The sequence below is a fragment of the Alligator sinensis genome, unplaced genomic scaffold (assembly GCF_000455745.1).
Source record: "Alligator sinensis unplaced genomic scaffold, ASM45574v1 scaffold446_1, whole genome shotgun sequence".
NCBI classification, from domain to species: domain Eukaryota; kingdom Metazoa; phylum Chordata; order Crocodylia; family Alligatoridae; genus Alligator; species Alligator sinensis.
The window spans coordinates 81,049-93,182 of NW_005843090.1; the positions used below are offsets into that span (position 1 = coordinate 81,049).

General features: G+C 60.5%; 1 protein-coding gene across 1 annotated transcript in view; it reads right to left on the reverse strand.

Annotated features, from left to right (window-relative positions):
• RECQL4 (RecQ like helicase 4) overlaps positions 1-12,134 on the reverse strand; it is a 30,035-nt gene that overhangs the window by 3,897 nt on the left and 14,004 nt on the right. The window contains exons 7-19 of the mRNA XM_006037257.2: positions 7,450-7,579; positions 6,359-6,481; positions 5,705-5,842; positions 5,240-5,332; positions 4,865-5,001; positions 4,202-4,285; positions 3,401-3,589; positions 2,914-3,096; positions 2,528-2,720; positions 1,781-2,055; positions 1,115-1,249; positions 787-913; positions 414-543 (exon numbers count right to left, since the gene is read on the reverse strand). Of these exons, the coding sequence (XP_006037319.1) occupies positions 414-543; positions 787-913; positions 1,115-1,249; positions 1,781-2,055; positions 2,528-2,720; positions 2,914-3,096; positions 3,401-3,589; positions 4,202-4,285; positions 4,865-5,001; positions 5,240-5,332; positions 5,705-5,842; positions 6,359-6,481; positions 7,450-7,579 (1,937 nt within the window). The remainder of the gene's footprint in view (positions 1-413; positions 544-786; positions 914-1,114; positions 1,250-1,780; positions 2,056-2,527; positions 2,721-2,913; positions 3,097-3,400; positions 3,590-4,201; positions 4,286-4,864; positions 5,002-5,239; positions 5,333-5,704; positions 5,843-6,358; positions 6,482-7,449; positions 7,580-12,134) is intronic.

Below are 12,134 nucleotides of genomic sequence, written 5' to 3' on the forward strand. Positions count from 1 at the left end.
GCCGTGTCCCATGACCCCCCGACCCCTTGAGGCAGCTGCTGGAGCCCAAACAGGGGCCAGGTAGGATCAAGCCGGTGATGTTCCCGGGCTGGCCGGCAGGGGGTGCTGCGAGACCACACAACGCCTCTGCTCCCACCTGGATGGGCTGAAATCCCCCCCACCCCCGGGTCCCACCGAGGAGCTGGGTCTCTACCCTGCTATCCTTTGCCTCTGGCACCAAGGACCTGCCCAGGCAGCTGCCAGGCCCCACACACAGTGAGGGGTGCAATCTGTCCGCCTCTTTGGGTTCAATAATCCCCCCGGCGAGGCGGCACTGGGCAGCCAAGGCAGCAGCTCAGCCAGCACCTCTGGGCCCAGCAGCCGAGAGCCGGGGGTGTCCCAGCGCCATTCCCCCAGCCCATGGCAGCACTCACCTCCTGGCGACGGCGCGGAGCTGCTGGGGGCCCCCGTAGCACAGCAGGCGGCAGGAGGAGAGGGTGGGGTGCAGCACCTCCACCCAGCGCTGGGGGTGCAGCTCCAGGTAGCACAGCAGGGTCTCGATGGCTGCGAGGGGGGAAGAGGAGAGGAGAGGCAAAAGCTGGGACGTGCCTTGCCGGGGACCTGCCCTGGCCCTGGCCTGAGAGCAGGATGCGCTGTGGCCCTGGTGTGCCAAGGGGGACACTGGCTGGGCCGGCCACACTGCACCCGTGCCCCAGCTGGCTCAGGACCCGATGCCCGAGACATCCGACCCCCCACGGTGCAGGGGTCTGGCCCAGCCTTCTCCCACCTGCCCAGCCCAAGCCTCACCCTCCTCTCGCATGTCCAGGGACTCCACGGTCTGCTGGATGGGGATGGCGCGCAGGTGCCTGTAGCATACTCGGGGCTGCTCTAGCATCTCAAGCTCCAGCATCTCCACGTCGGACACCTCCTCGCCCTGCAGGGAACACCACAAGTCCTTCAGGGCACGGGGTACCAGGAAAGGGCAGGGACCTACAGCCTGGTGCCTGTGACGTGGCAGCCTTATCTGCTCCCCCTTCACGACAGCACACATAGCCCTGCACAGGACCACCCCTTGGCTGCCAGGGACCAGCAGGCCCGGCTTGGACTCTGCTGGCTGCCGGGGCCCAATCCTCACCTTGCCGAGGTCATGCTGCTGGCGGTGCTCCCGGCATCTGCAGGGAGGGAAAACTTTCTGCACAAGTTTCTTGATAGTGAAAAAATCAACTGTGTCGGCATAGATGTGCCGCCGCAGCTCATGCAGGTCCCTGCCCTGCGAAGGAGAAGGGGGCAGGGGCCAGAGTGAACACAGGCAAGACCCCAACCCAAGCTGCCCTCTGGCATGGGGTCACTGGCTCTGGGGGCCAGTCAGTGCCTAGGGACCAAGGGGCTGCAGGGGAGGGGCAGGCTTCAGGCCTTGGCTCCATGGAGTCTTGCTGGGTCCATTGCCAGGACTGGATTTAACCCACCCCATGAGACGTGGGGCCTCAGGTGGGTAGAGGGCAACGCCAGGCTAATGGCCTGGTCTCACCCCAGATGTGGGCAGATGGGCTGGGCAGGGAGGAGCCTGCCTGTTGGAGCTGGCAGGGAACCTGCATTGCCTGCAGTTTCCTGTGATCTCTAGGCTAGACCCACCCTGAGACGGGCTCCAGCAGCACAGGCCTCCCCAGCCCACGGTGGCACTGCCCTGCTCCCACTGGGCTCACAGGGTGCGGGGGAAAGCTCCAGGGACCCCCCAAAACCACCCCCCTCCCAGCAAGGCCCAGTCAGGATGTGGGCAACCAGATGGCACTGCCCCCCTCACCTCGGGGTCCAAGAAGAGGTGGCAGTGGGCAGGCTGGCCATCCCGGCCCGCGCGCCCGATCTCCTGCACGTAGCTCTCAAAGGTCTTGGGCATGTTGTAGTGCACCACGCCACGCACGTCGGGCTTGTCCAGCCCCATGCCGAAGGCCACCGTGGCCACCACGACCCGCAGCTCCCCGCGCATGAAGTTGTTCTGGACACGGCGGCGCTCGGCGGGTGACATGCCGCCGTGGTAGGAATCGGCCACCCACTTCAGCGGCCGCCGAGCATTCTTGGCTGTGGGAGAGAGCAGGAAAGGGGTGTTAGTAGCACTTCGTTCCTGTCATTGCTAGCGCTGGGTGCTCCTGGCTCTGCACGGCACCGCTCAGGGAAGCCGCAGGGGGTGAGCAGGCTTCAGGCCTTGGCTCCATGGAGTCTTGCTGTGGCATAGCATAGAGCCCTAGGAGCTGGACTGGAGCAAGGCTCTCCTGTCCCCTGTCCCCCATGGGTACCACAGAGCGGTCCCTGCAGAACATGCTCACCTGTCCTCAGCTGGGAAAAGCCTGAACGGTGCCAGGGTGCCCAGGGCTACAGCTAAAGGCCCAGGGGTCTGCAGAGTCACAAGGCCCCCCTCTAGCCAGGTGCTGGTAGCTTTTGCTCTAGGACAGAGCTGCTCACACCACAGCTTTGCCTAGTTCCAGCAAGAAGGCTGTAACATGGTCCCCGCACCCCCACCCAGTGCTAGAGGCCCCAGCCACCCCTCCTTTACCCTTCGCGCCCTTCTTCGGCCTCGTGCCGTCCTCCTCCTGCTCCACCGTGGCCACGGACCCGCGCAGCACCGTGCCCTGGAGGCAGATGCGGAGCAGCGTGGCGACGCGGGCCGTCTCCTCGCGGCGTGTGCAGTACACAATCACTGAGTCCAGGCATGCGAACGGCTGCCCCTGCAGCAGGGAGACCAGGGCCTGAAAACAGAGGGTAGGGGGGGTGAGCCTCCGGGTCCAGGTGCCTCATGGCAATGCACCCATTCCAGGGCTGTGAAACCCCAGTGCCTGTGTCAGCCCCCACAATGTTGGGACGTTAGGCTGCCCTACAGATCAGATAGGCCTTATACGAGGGGGGAAGAAGTGGCCAACAGAGCCCCGGCTCCTGCCCTACCTGGTCCTTGTCCCTGTCCATGGAGACGGAGAGGTGCAGGTTTGGGGGCACAGCGGCCGAGCGCACGGCAATCCCCTCCTCCTCCTGGATGCCCAAGTGATGGGCCACGTCCCGTGCTGTGGCCAGCGTGGCCGTGGCGGTGAGGCCCAGCAGGCAGCGCACACCCAGGCGCTCCCGGAGAACCTGCCACAGGAGGAGGCGTTAGGTGCCGGTGGCCGGGTTGGGACTGGCACCCGTGATGCACCCCGTCCCCATCCCCATTAGCTCGTCCAGACAGCACCAGCCTGCCCACAGCTCATAGCCACCTGCCCACGTCTGGGCTTCATCCCCACACCCTGGAGACCCTGCCAGGAGCCTGTGACACCATCCCCTCTCCCCTGTGGCAGCTCTATGGCATGGTACCCCCCTGGCTCATCCAATGGAGCAGGGTAGAGCCTCTCCAGCACAGGTATAAGCATCCTTCCCCCCCCTCGCCATCATCCTTCACCTTGCAGAGCCGCAGGTAGCAGGGGCGGAAGTTGTGGGACCACTCGGAGACGCAGTGGGCTTCGTCAATGCAGGCGAACGCCACAGGGGGCAGCTGGTCGGCTGAGGGCAGGCAGGTGGAGCCCGCCCCGCCTCCGCCCACCAGGGCCTCGGGGGAGAGTAGGAGGACGTGCACCTTCCCTGCCTTCACCTGCAAGCATACAGCACCCCGTGAACCCTGTGGCGGGCAGGAACCCATGTGGACACCCTCCCAAAGACACCTCTGGGGCTGGGGGGGCAAATAGAGGGGCTCAGAGCCTCTGGATACAAAGTCTTCTGCTCCCAAACACATTAATGGGGCAGTGAGGCTCTCACACGTACAAACTCCCACCTGGAGCTCCCGGCCCTGTCCAAGTGAGCCCAGAACGGGAGAGGGAGTGCTGTGAAAGCACAAAGGGCCCTCCTGGTACAGGTTCAGGCCCGAGGCCCCAGTCTGCAGTTGCTGCTGTAGAGACAAGCTGTGAGCAAGGACACAACAGCCCAGGGCCCAGCCAGCTGTGCATGAGTCCCCTTGGGCAGTGGGGGAGCAACTGATGCCCACAGAGTGAGATCCAGCATTGAGGGGAGCCCTCAATATGCTCAGCCAGTGCCAGGCTCAGAGCGGGCACTGCCCACAATCCCAGCCCTACAGCCCCAGGGTCCTGACACCCTTCAAGGGGGCAGAGGGGTCCGAAGGCAGACAGATGCACAGCCCAGAGGAAGGCTGCAGCCCTGCTCCCCCGCTCCAGGGCAGCCTCTCTCTGGCTCTTGGACATGTTGGAACCCGCTCCATTGCAGCCTCTCTCTGGCTCTTGGACATGTTGGAGTGAATGCACACAGCCTTCAGGCATGCAGGAAGCCCCGAGACCTAAAAGCAAAGCTCGTTACGTGCGCGTCAAGTGAACTGAGGTCAGCAGCTTCCCGGTTTGGGGCCTGGCTGTAGAAGCAGCCAGTGCTCAGGTGCTCTGGTCCAGCCCTTGCTGGGTCAGAAAGGTCAGGGCTTGGGTGAAGGGGTGAAAGCCCAGCACTGTCCTCCCTCCCCTCCCTGCTGGGAACGTGACTTGGAGAAGAAGAGCAGCAGAGCCCAGGAGAGGCAAGTCAGGGACTTGGCAGAGGAGAGAGGCACAGAGACGTGGGGGGAGCCAGGAGCCACGTCCCCCAGAACAGACTTGGGATGGGACGATGCCTGGGGCTGTGTCAGGGGACGACTGCGTTGTGCGGCTCTGAGGTTGGACGCGGGGTTTGTCTGGGCTCGTTTGGATGGGGCTGATCCTGCCTCAGGCAGGGCTGGGACTGGACGCGACCCTGCAGCTCCCTGCCAGCCCCACGGCTCTGGGATTGTAGACTCCAGGGTCCTGGCCCCGCAGGACTGTTCTGCAGGGCCTGGATGTGGCAGGCTGCCTGGGGGAAGGCATCTGGGGTGGCGAGGCCCCATGTTCCCACTCACCTGGTCATCCATGAGGGACACGAGTGGGGAGATGACCAAGGTGATGCTCCGAGACCGCTTGCCATACAGGTAGGCGGGAAGCTGGTAGCACAGAGACTTCCCCATGCCCGTGGACAGGACAACTAGCGTGGACAGGCCTGGGGTGGAGACAGCAGCAGGATCAGGAGCTGGGACCTGGGGACTCCGCGAGGGAACAAGGGCACAGAGACATGGGGAGAGCTGGGGGCTGTGTCACCCCTCTCCATCTGCTCCCAGTGCTTTCAAGCCCCATGTCTGCTAAGCTGTCGCAAGCCACCCGCTGCCATGAACAGCTTCTGGCTGGGATGGGCGTGAGGAGCAGGAGGGGCTCAGGGGAGGCCTTGAAAGACCGCTTACCAGAGAGGATCCTCATGACAGCCACCTCCTGGCCTGGGCGGAAGGAGCTGTAGCCGAACTCAGCTAGGGTTTCGAACACCTCTTGGGGGGTCTCTGCAGGACATGGGAACACCGTCAAGTCAGCACAGGGAAGGAGGCTGCGGGGGTTGTGATGCATCTCAAGCAGAGATAGCAAGAGAGCCTGGAGTCGGACTCCTGGGTTCTCCTGCAGCTCTGGGAGGGACCAGAGCTCAAAACAGGGGTCTCCGAGTCAGCTCTTATGCCCAAAGACAGGCAAGACAAGATCTAGAAGAGGCTGAGCTGTCCCCCCAATGCAGTCCGTAGCCCTTTACCCAGCAGATCTGACTCTGGGGGTAGCAGGACACCTGGCCAGGTGGGCACAATGGGCTCAGTAGAGAACGTGAGCTGGCAGGCGATCAATCATTGCCAACCGGGACAGAAGCAAGTGCCTGCCTGGGCTCTTACCTCTCAGCTGCCCATCTGGGCCCAGGCCGTAGAGAGGCTCCATGGCTGCAGGGGGAGCAGGTGGCTCGTACACCGGCCTGTGCACGTACAGCTCGGGCTCCTCTTCCCCAGGGCTCTGGGCTCCCCCCTGGCTCCCTGCTGGGATGAAGCAGAAGAGGTGCGTGGCGATGCAGCCCCGAGGAAAGCCCAGACACAGCGGGGCAGGGGTTGGACTGGATGAGACCTCTGCAGCTTCCTGCCAGCCGCACTGCTCTGCGAGTCTACTCCAGAGCTCCCACCAGGCTGGTTAAGGGGCAGCTCTAAGGACCAGCAAAGACATCTAGGGCTGTTCCCTGCATTCCTCTGCCAGGTTACATCGCCACCCAGGACTTTCCCTGCACCCATCCTGCTCAGACTGAGCAATCTCGGGGTTCCCTTTGCATGGAGTTTGTAGAGATCCCCAGCCATGGATTGAGACCTCACCATGCAACAGCAATGCAACCAAACAGAAATAAGCTACTGTCTCAGGTTTCTTTCCAGAGCTGCAGATGCAAAAACTACCCATAGTTATGCAGCCTTCAAGTCACCGATGGCCCTGGTGCCCACCACCAGCCTCCGGGCAGTACGGGAGAGCAAGGCAGCCTGAGAGCAGCACAAGCATGCTGCTGGCCTCACCTGAGCTCTTGCTGTAGGCAGTGTTGGTCAGCCGGGCCACCTCCTCCAGGGTGGGCAACAGGGCCTCCTCTTCCATAGGGTCCTCATTCTCCTCCAGTGGCGGGGCAGCGAGGGAAGCTGGACCTGTTGGCGAGGGAGGGTCACAGGCCTGCAGGGAGGGCAGTTCTAGAGCAGGGGGCTAAAAGACGGGGCCTCTTGGTCCCATCAGCTGCAGCCCCTCATGCTACCCGCAGCCCCCGCTGCAGACAGCTACACCGGCCTGACTGCTCCATGCACTGCAAAAGCACCTGCGCAGACTGCTGTTGACGGGTTGACAGGGCGCATCTGTCCCTGCCAATGGCATGGGCAAGGCCCAGGGCTGGCTCTCCTGACCCTGCACTCCAGGCTGCAAGGCTTAGGGACAATGCTCAGTGCCTTGTACATCTTCAAGGCTACAACCCAGGGGATGGAAGGGGAAAGGCCAGGTGGGCTGAGGACAGGAGGAGACTCTCCAGCCCAAGAGCTAGCCCCATGCCTGCACCGCGAGAGCCATGGACTGGGCTGTCTTCGGGCTCCGATAATCTTGCTTTGCCGAGTCAGGCAAGACAGGGCTGTATTCAGGCTACTCCTGCTGGTCTGGTCAGGTAGGACTAATAGCTTTGTTTGAACTAGGTCCATGGGGCCAGCCAGCCCCGTCCTGTCCACCTGATGCCACAGAGGTAGTTAGATGAGAGGACCATTACTCTCAGCCCAGTCTTGCCCGGCTGGAGACTGGAAAGCACCAAGAAGCAGGTGGTTTTATATCCCTTCCTCCACTTTTCCTTTGACTGTTCCTAGCTTGGGGACCACTGCCCAGCCCCGCGCTGAGCTCTGTCACGGCCGTGGCTGTGCAGCACGGGGCTGAGATTCATCCTGCCTGACAAGGAAACGAGGCAGACCTGGACAACAAAACCTCTTTGCACAAGGTACAACTCCAGGACCCCCTCTCTCCAGACAGCCCCTCACTCTCCCCCCATGCAGGGTCACCAAGGAGGTCTTCTGAACCTGATCTCTAGCCGTCCGCTTCCCTGAGCAAGTCCAGTACCCAGCAGGCTGGGGGCAGAGCACCTCACCTCTGCCTCTGCACTCCGAGGCCCAGTGCCCGGTCCCGCCGCATCTGAAGCAGGTGTCTGCGCTCTTGTCCAATCCCCTGCTGCCTCCGCCAAATGCTTCTCCTTTCTTCTGCCACTTCTGCTTCCACACCTGCAAAGCAGCCAGCATGCCTGAGCCAGGGCCAGGGCTCTCGGCACCACAAAGAGACAGCTGGGAAAGGCAGTTCCCGCTGGGGTGGCAGGTGTCCAAGGGCATGCACCCACACAACATGCTGCCAGGCCCCCTGAAACCACAATGTTAGGACAACAGAAAGTCCCCAGCCTTTTGATGAGTCACTTTGCAATGGGTGGAAAGGGACCTCCCCATCCTGCTCCCTGGGGTGAAGCAACCTCCCCCAGGCTTGTTTGACTCTGGGGCAAGCACTGCATCTCTGCCGTGATCCTTGTTGCCTCTCTGTGAGCAAGTCTTCCAAGTGCGGGGCACGGCCTAGGCACAGGAACCGCAGCGTGGTGCTAGGGGCTGCCCTGGGGAGCAGCACCCCCCTCCCTGCATTTCCCTGGAGTCCCCTTCTCCTTCATGCCCGCACCAGGAAGGGGGCTCGAGAGCTAAAGTAAAGAGCGAGGCCCCAAAATAAGCACAGCAGGGAGGCAGTTGGGATATTTGCAGTGGCCTTCTCTGCTGCTCAGCCCTCCTGGCCTCCGACTGGGGCCTTGGCTTTGGACTGGGGAGAGGGCCATGCTCACGCTCACAGAACAGCTCTCCTCTCGGCAGCTGCTGCCCGTAGGCGATACAGGGACGATCGTCACTCACACAGCTCAGCTCTCCCAGGGATTTGGTCACAGAGGCCAGCCCAGACAGAGGCTTGCCTAACCCACCGCTAACAACAGCCGAGGATGGAGCTGCAGATCTATTCCAGTCCTGAAAGTGCTTCCTAATCCTCAACCTCAATCTCTCTTGATGCAATTTAGGTGCATCGCTTCTTGTCCTGTTCCCAACTGGCACAGGGAACGGTCTATAGCCACCCTCTCTGCATTGGAGACTCGCCATAACCCCCCTCAGTCTTCCTTTCTTCAGAATAAATAACCCACGGTCTTCCAGCCTCTCCTCACATCGCCTTTTCCAGCCTCCCATCATTCTTAGGGTTCTCCCCTGGACTCTTTCCAACCTGTCTGTGTCTTCCCTGACGTGCTGCGACAGTGCTCCAGGGAGGCCTCGCCCATGCTGCATAGAGTGCAAGAATCCCTGCCCTGGGTTGCAAACCACAGTGGTGCTAGCACAGGGGGAGTGCAGGCCACCCCAGCCACACACTGTGCCATGCAAGCCCTGCACAGGCTCCCGACACATCACACGAGCCCCTGGTGCTGCACGGGCTCCTGACATGGCAGGTAAGTGTGCTGCAGCTCACAGAGGCCCCCTGCATCGTGCGTTTCCCACCCCTGCTGCAGGGTGGGCGACTCCTGCTGCAGTGCATTGGCGTGGTCCCCAGGTCACAGTCTCCCTCAGCCCCTGGGGCTGCATTGCTCTGCCCTACCCCCAGATGCTTTCCTAATATGCCACAGGGGTATTCGGCATAAGATCAGAGCAGCATTATTCAGTGTGAGATCAAAGCAAAAACACGGGGGTGGGGGGGAAAGGCGCGCAGCCCAGGGAAGCTGGAGGACTCTGAGCACAGGGCTAGCGGCACCCAGGCCAGGAGTCCAGGGGCTGCAGTTTAACCCCTCAGGGGCTGCACGGGCTGCCCTCCCGGCATGCTGTTGGCTTGCAATTCAGTCTGAACCCTGGGCCCATCCCTGCGGCCCAGCCAGTTGTTCCCCAGCACACGTCTGCCCTGCCCTCAGTGCTGCATTCGCACCTGTCTTTATGGAAATATAACCAATTTATTCCAGGCCGTTTTCCCAGCTGACCGAGGTTGCTCTGAATCCCACCCGTCCTTGCCTTCCAAGGGGCCTGCCCTCCCACCTAGCTCCGGATCCCATCCTCCGAGTGACTGATGGAGATACTGAGCCATGCTGGACCCAGGGGTCCCCACTCGATACCTCTTCCCCGTGCAACTTAAAGCACGACTCTGAACAAGCTGGTCCAAGCTGTGCATCCACCCAACAACCGTTTTGCCAAGGCCATTTTGCCAAGGCAGCACCCTAGGAGATGGCTTCACAAGCCTCCCTAGAGCTGAGGCACATCACAGCGCTGTCTCCCCACTTGCAGGACCCAGCACCGATGGCTGTCAGAGCTCCCCTGTCAAGTGCCTTGAGAAGTACCTGATAACCAGGCTATTTTTATCCAGCTGGGTCCTGCTGGGTTGGGATCACCAAAGCTGCCTGCTTTCTGAATACACATGGTTTTCCATCAGCTCAAAACAAAATGGATTTCCCTTCACTCAAGACACCGCTGCTCTGTTGCTCACACACAGCTGTTCAACCAGCATCTCAACAGATCCTCAGCAGAAGGCTAAAACTACATCTCTCTGGCACCTCTCATCAGAGAAGACCCCAGAGGATTTTGCTCATAAAAGCAGCAAAAGCCCCTGTTGATACTGCGCTGTCAAAATGAAGCAGAGCCAGGAAATGCAAATGCTTTAGCTATTGCAGTAGCTTTAGCTTGACTACGCTGCATGCTTTGTGTTGCGTGGTACCCAGAGTCAGGAACGTTTCTGCGCTATGCAACGCAGCAGCATTGCATGTGCATACTAGCTGCGTTAGCCTCATTTCTAGGAATAGAAACCTTCACATCAAACATTCAAAGCAGCGTTGGTTTTCAAACAACGGATGGTGTGGGGCTGTAGAAACCCAGGGAAGGCGGCACCAGGGTGCAACTCAGGGATGTTGCTCTCGTGATACCAATGCTGACACCCCTAGATAACCCCCCTAGGGGCTGCAGAGCTGGGTTAATCTAACAGGGTAGAGCAAAAGGATTTGGGGCTTCGAGAATGGCTCTCCTGAGAATGAGGGAGTGGGGCACACAGGTCCAGTGCCTGCCCCCTGCCTGGCAGGGATCAATGACTGACAGGATTGCTAAATGGCAGGTCCCCGGTACATGACCAGCCTGGGGTCCTGCCCCTGGATCCCACAAGGAGGTAAAACCTCAGGGGCAAGGAGAGCCAAACTGGACATGGGGCACTTAACAGAGAGCAGGGGTGACTGACAGGTCCAGGAGCCCAACCCCCCCGTGCCTCTGATTGTGCCCCAAACCCTGGCTTTCACAGAAGGGGCTGCTGAAGACACCGGGCCACTTGGGAAAGGCTGAGGAGTGCAGGATCTGGTCTGAAGCTTCCCCCGTTTCCTTGAAGGGTGGAGGCACCCAGGGCAGCCCCACGCCTCGCTGTGCACACAGCAAGGAGGAGAAAAGCTTCGACTAGACCAAGCCAACTCCAAGCTGGTCGGAGGAGAGAGCGCACCTTGGCATCGTAGCCACGCAGAAGGCCCCCGGCACCCTGCTCCACCACAGAGGCTGATGAGGGTGCTCCGGGCAGCTGGAAGGGCTGGGCAGAGCCTTTGCTTTTCCATGAGCTTCTTAGCAGCTCCTAAAGCAGGAGTTGGTGAGGGAGAAAAGCTGCCATCCTGCGTACAGGCAGACACCGGAGCCTGCGAGGGCAGGGAGAGCTGAAGGGACACGGCCTCAAGAGCGTACGTGGGCCTTTCCCTCCCAGCGCTGCCCCTTCCCCCTTCTCTTCTGTACTCGAATTTCTCTTTCCTTCTTATGCTCTGCTGTTTGTGTGCCCCTTCGTCTGCCGAAAGCCTGTGCTCCATCTCCTTTGGTTAGGCTGGAAGGTGCCAGTCTGCCCTGCCTTTCCAAAAAGGCCCGTAAAAGCTCCCGGACCCTCAAAAAAAGCAGAGTACTCAGAGACCCTGGTGCATCTGCCTGATCCCCTCCACCTGGTGCCTCCAGAAGAGCTGAGCTGTAAACCAGCTGGCTCAGGCCTGGGAAAGGCTGAGCTTGAACTAAGTCTGAGGACCATAAAAGCTAAAGAGGCAGTAGTCATGGGGGACCTAAACTACCCGGACATCTGCTGGGAGTCACAGACAGCAAAGTCCCACCGTTCACATAGGTTCCTATCCTGCGTACAGGACCTCCACCTGACGCAGGAGGTACACGGTCCTACCAGGGGGCATGCCTTACTGGATCCGGTATTGGCAACGGGGGATGACATGGTAGGGGACCTACAGATCGGTAGCCAACTGGGGGACAGTGATCACCTAATAATAGAATTCACCATAAGACGTCGAGTGGGTAAGGTAACTAGTAGGGTGAAAGTGCTAGACTTTAGGAAAGCTGATTTCAATGAACTCAGGCGATTAGTCGAGGACGCACTGCAGAGTAGGAGTTTTGAAGTGATGGGAGCCCAGGAAGGGTGGCTGTGCCTTAAGGAAATGATCCTTCGGGCACAAAGCGAGACGATCCCCATGCGAGGAAAAAGGGGGAAAGGGGCCAGGAGGCTTCCCTGGCTGACCAGAGAAATCCAGGGCAGCCTAAGGGCCAAAAGGGGAGCACATAAAGAGTGGAAACAGGGAGAGATCACCAAAGATGAATATACCTCCTCTGCTCGGGCTTGTAGGGAGGCAGTTAGACGGGCCAAAGCTGCCACGGAGCTGAGGATGGCAACCCAAGTAAAAGACAACAAGAAATTGTTTTTTAGATATATTGGGAGTAAAAGGAAGGCCCAGGGAGGAATAGGACCCCTGCTAAATGGACAGAAACAATTGGTGAC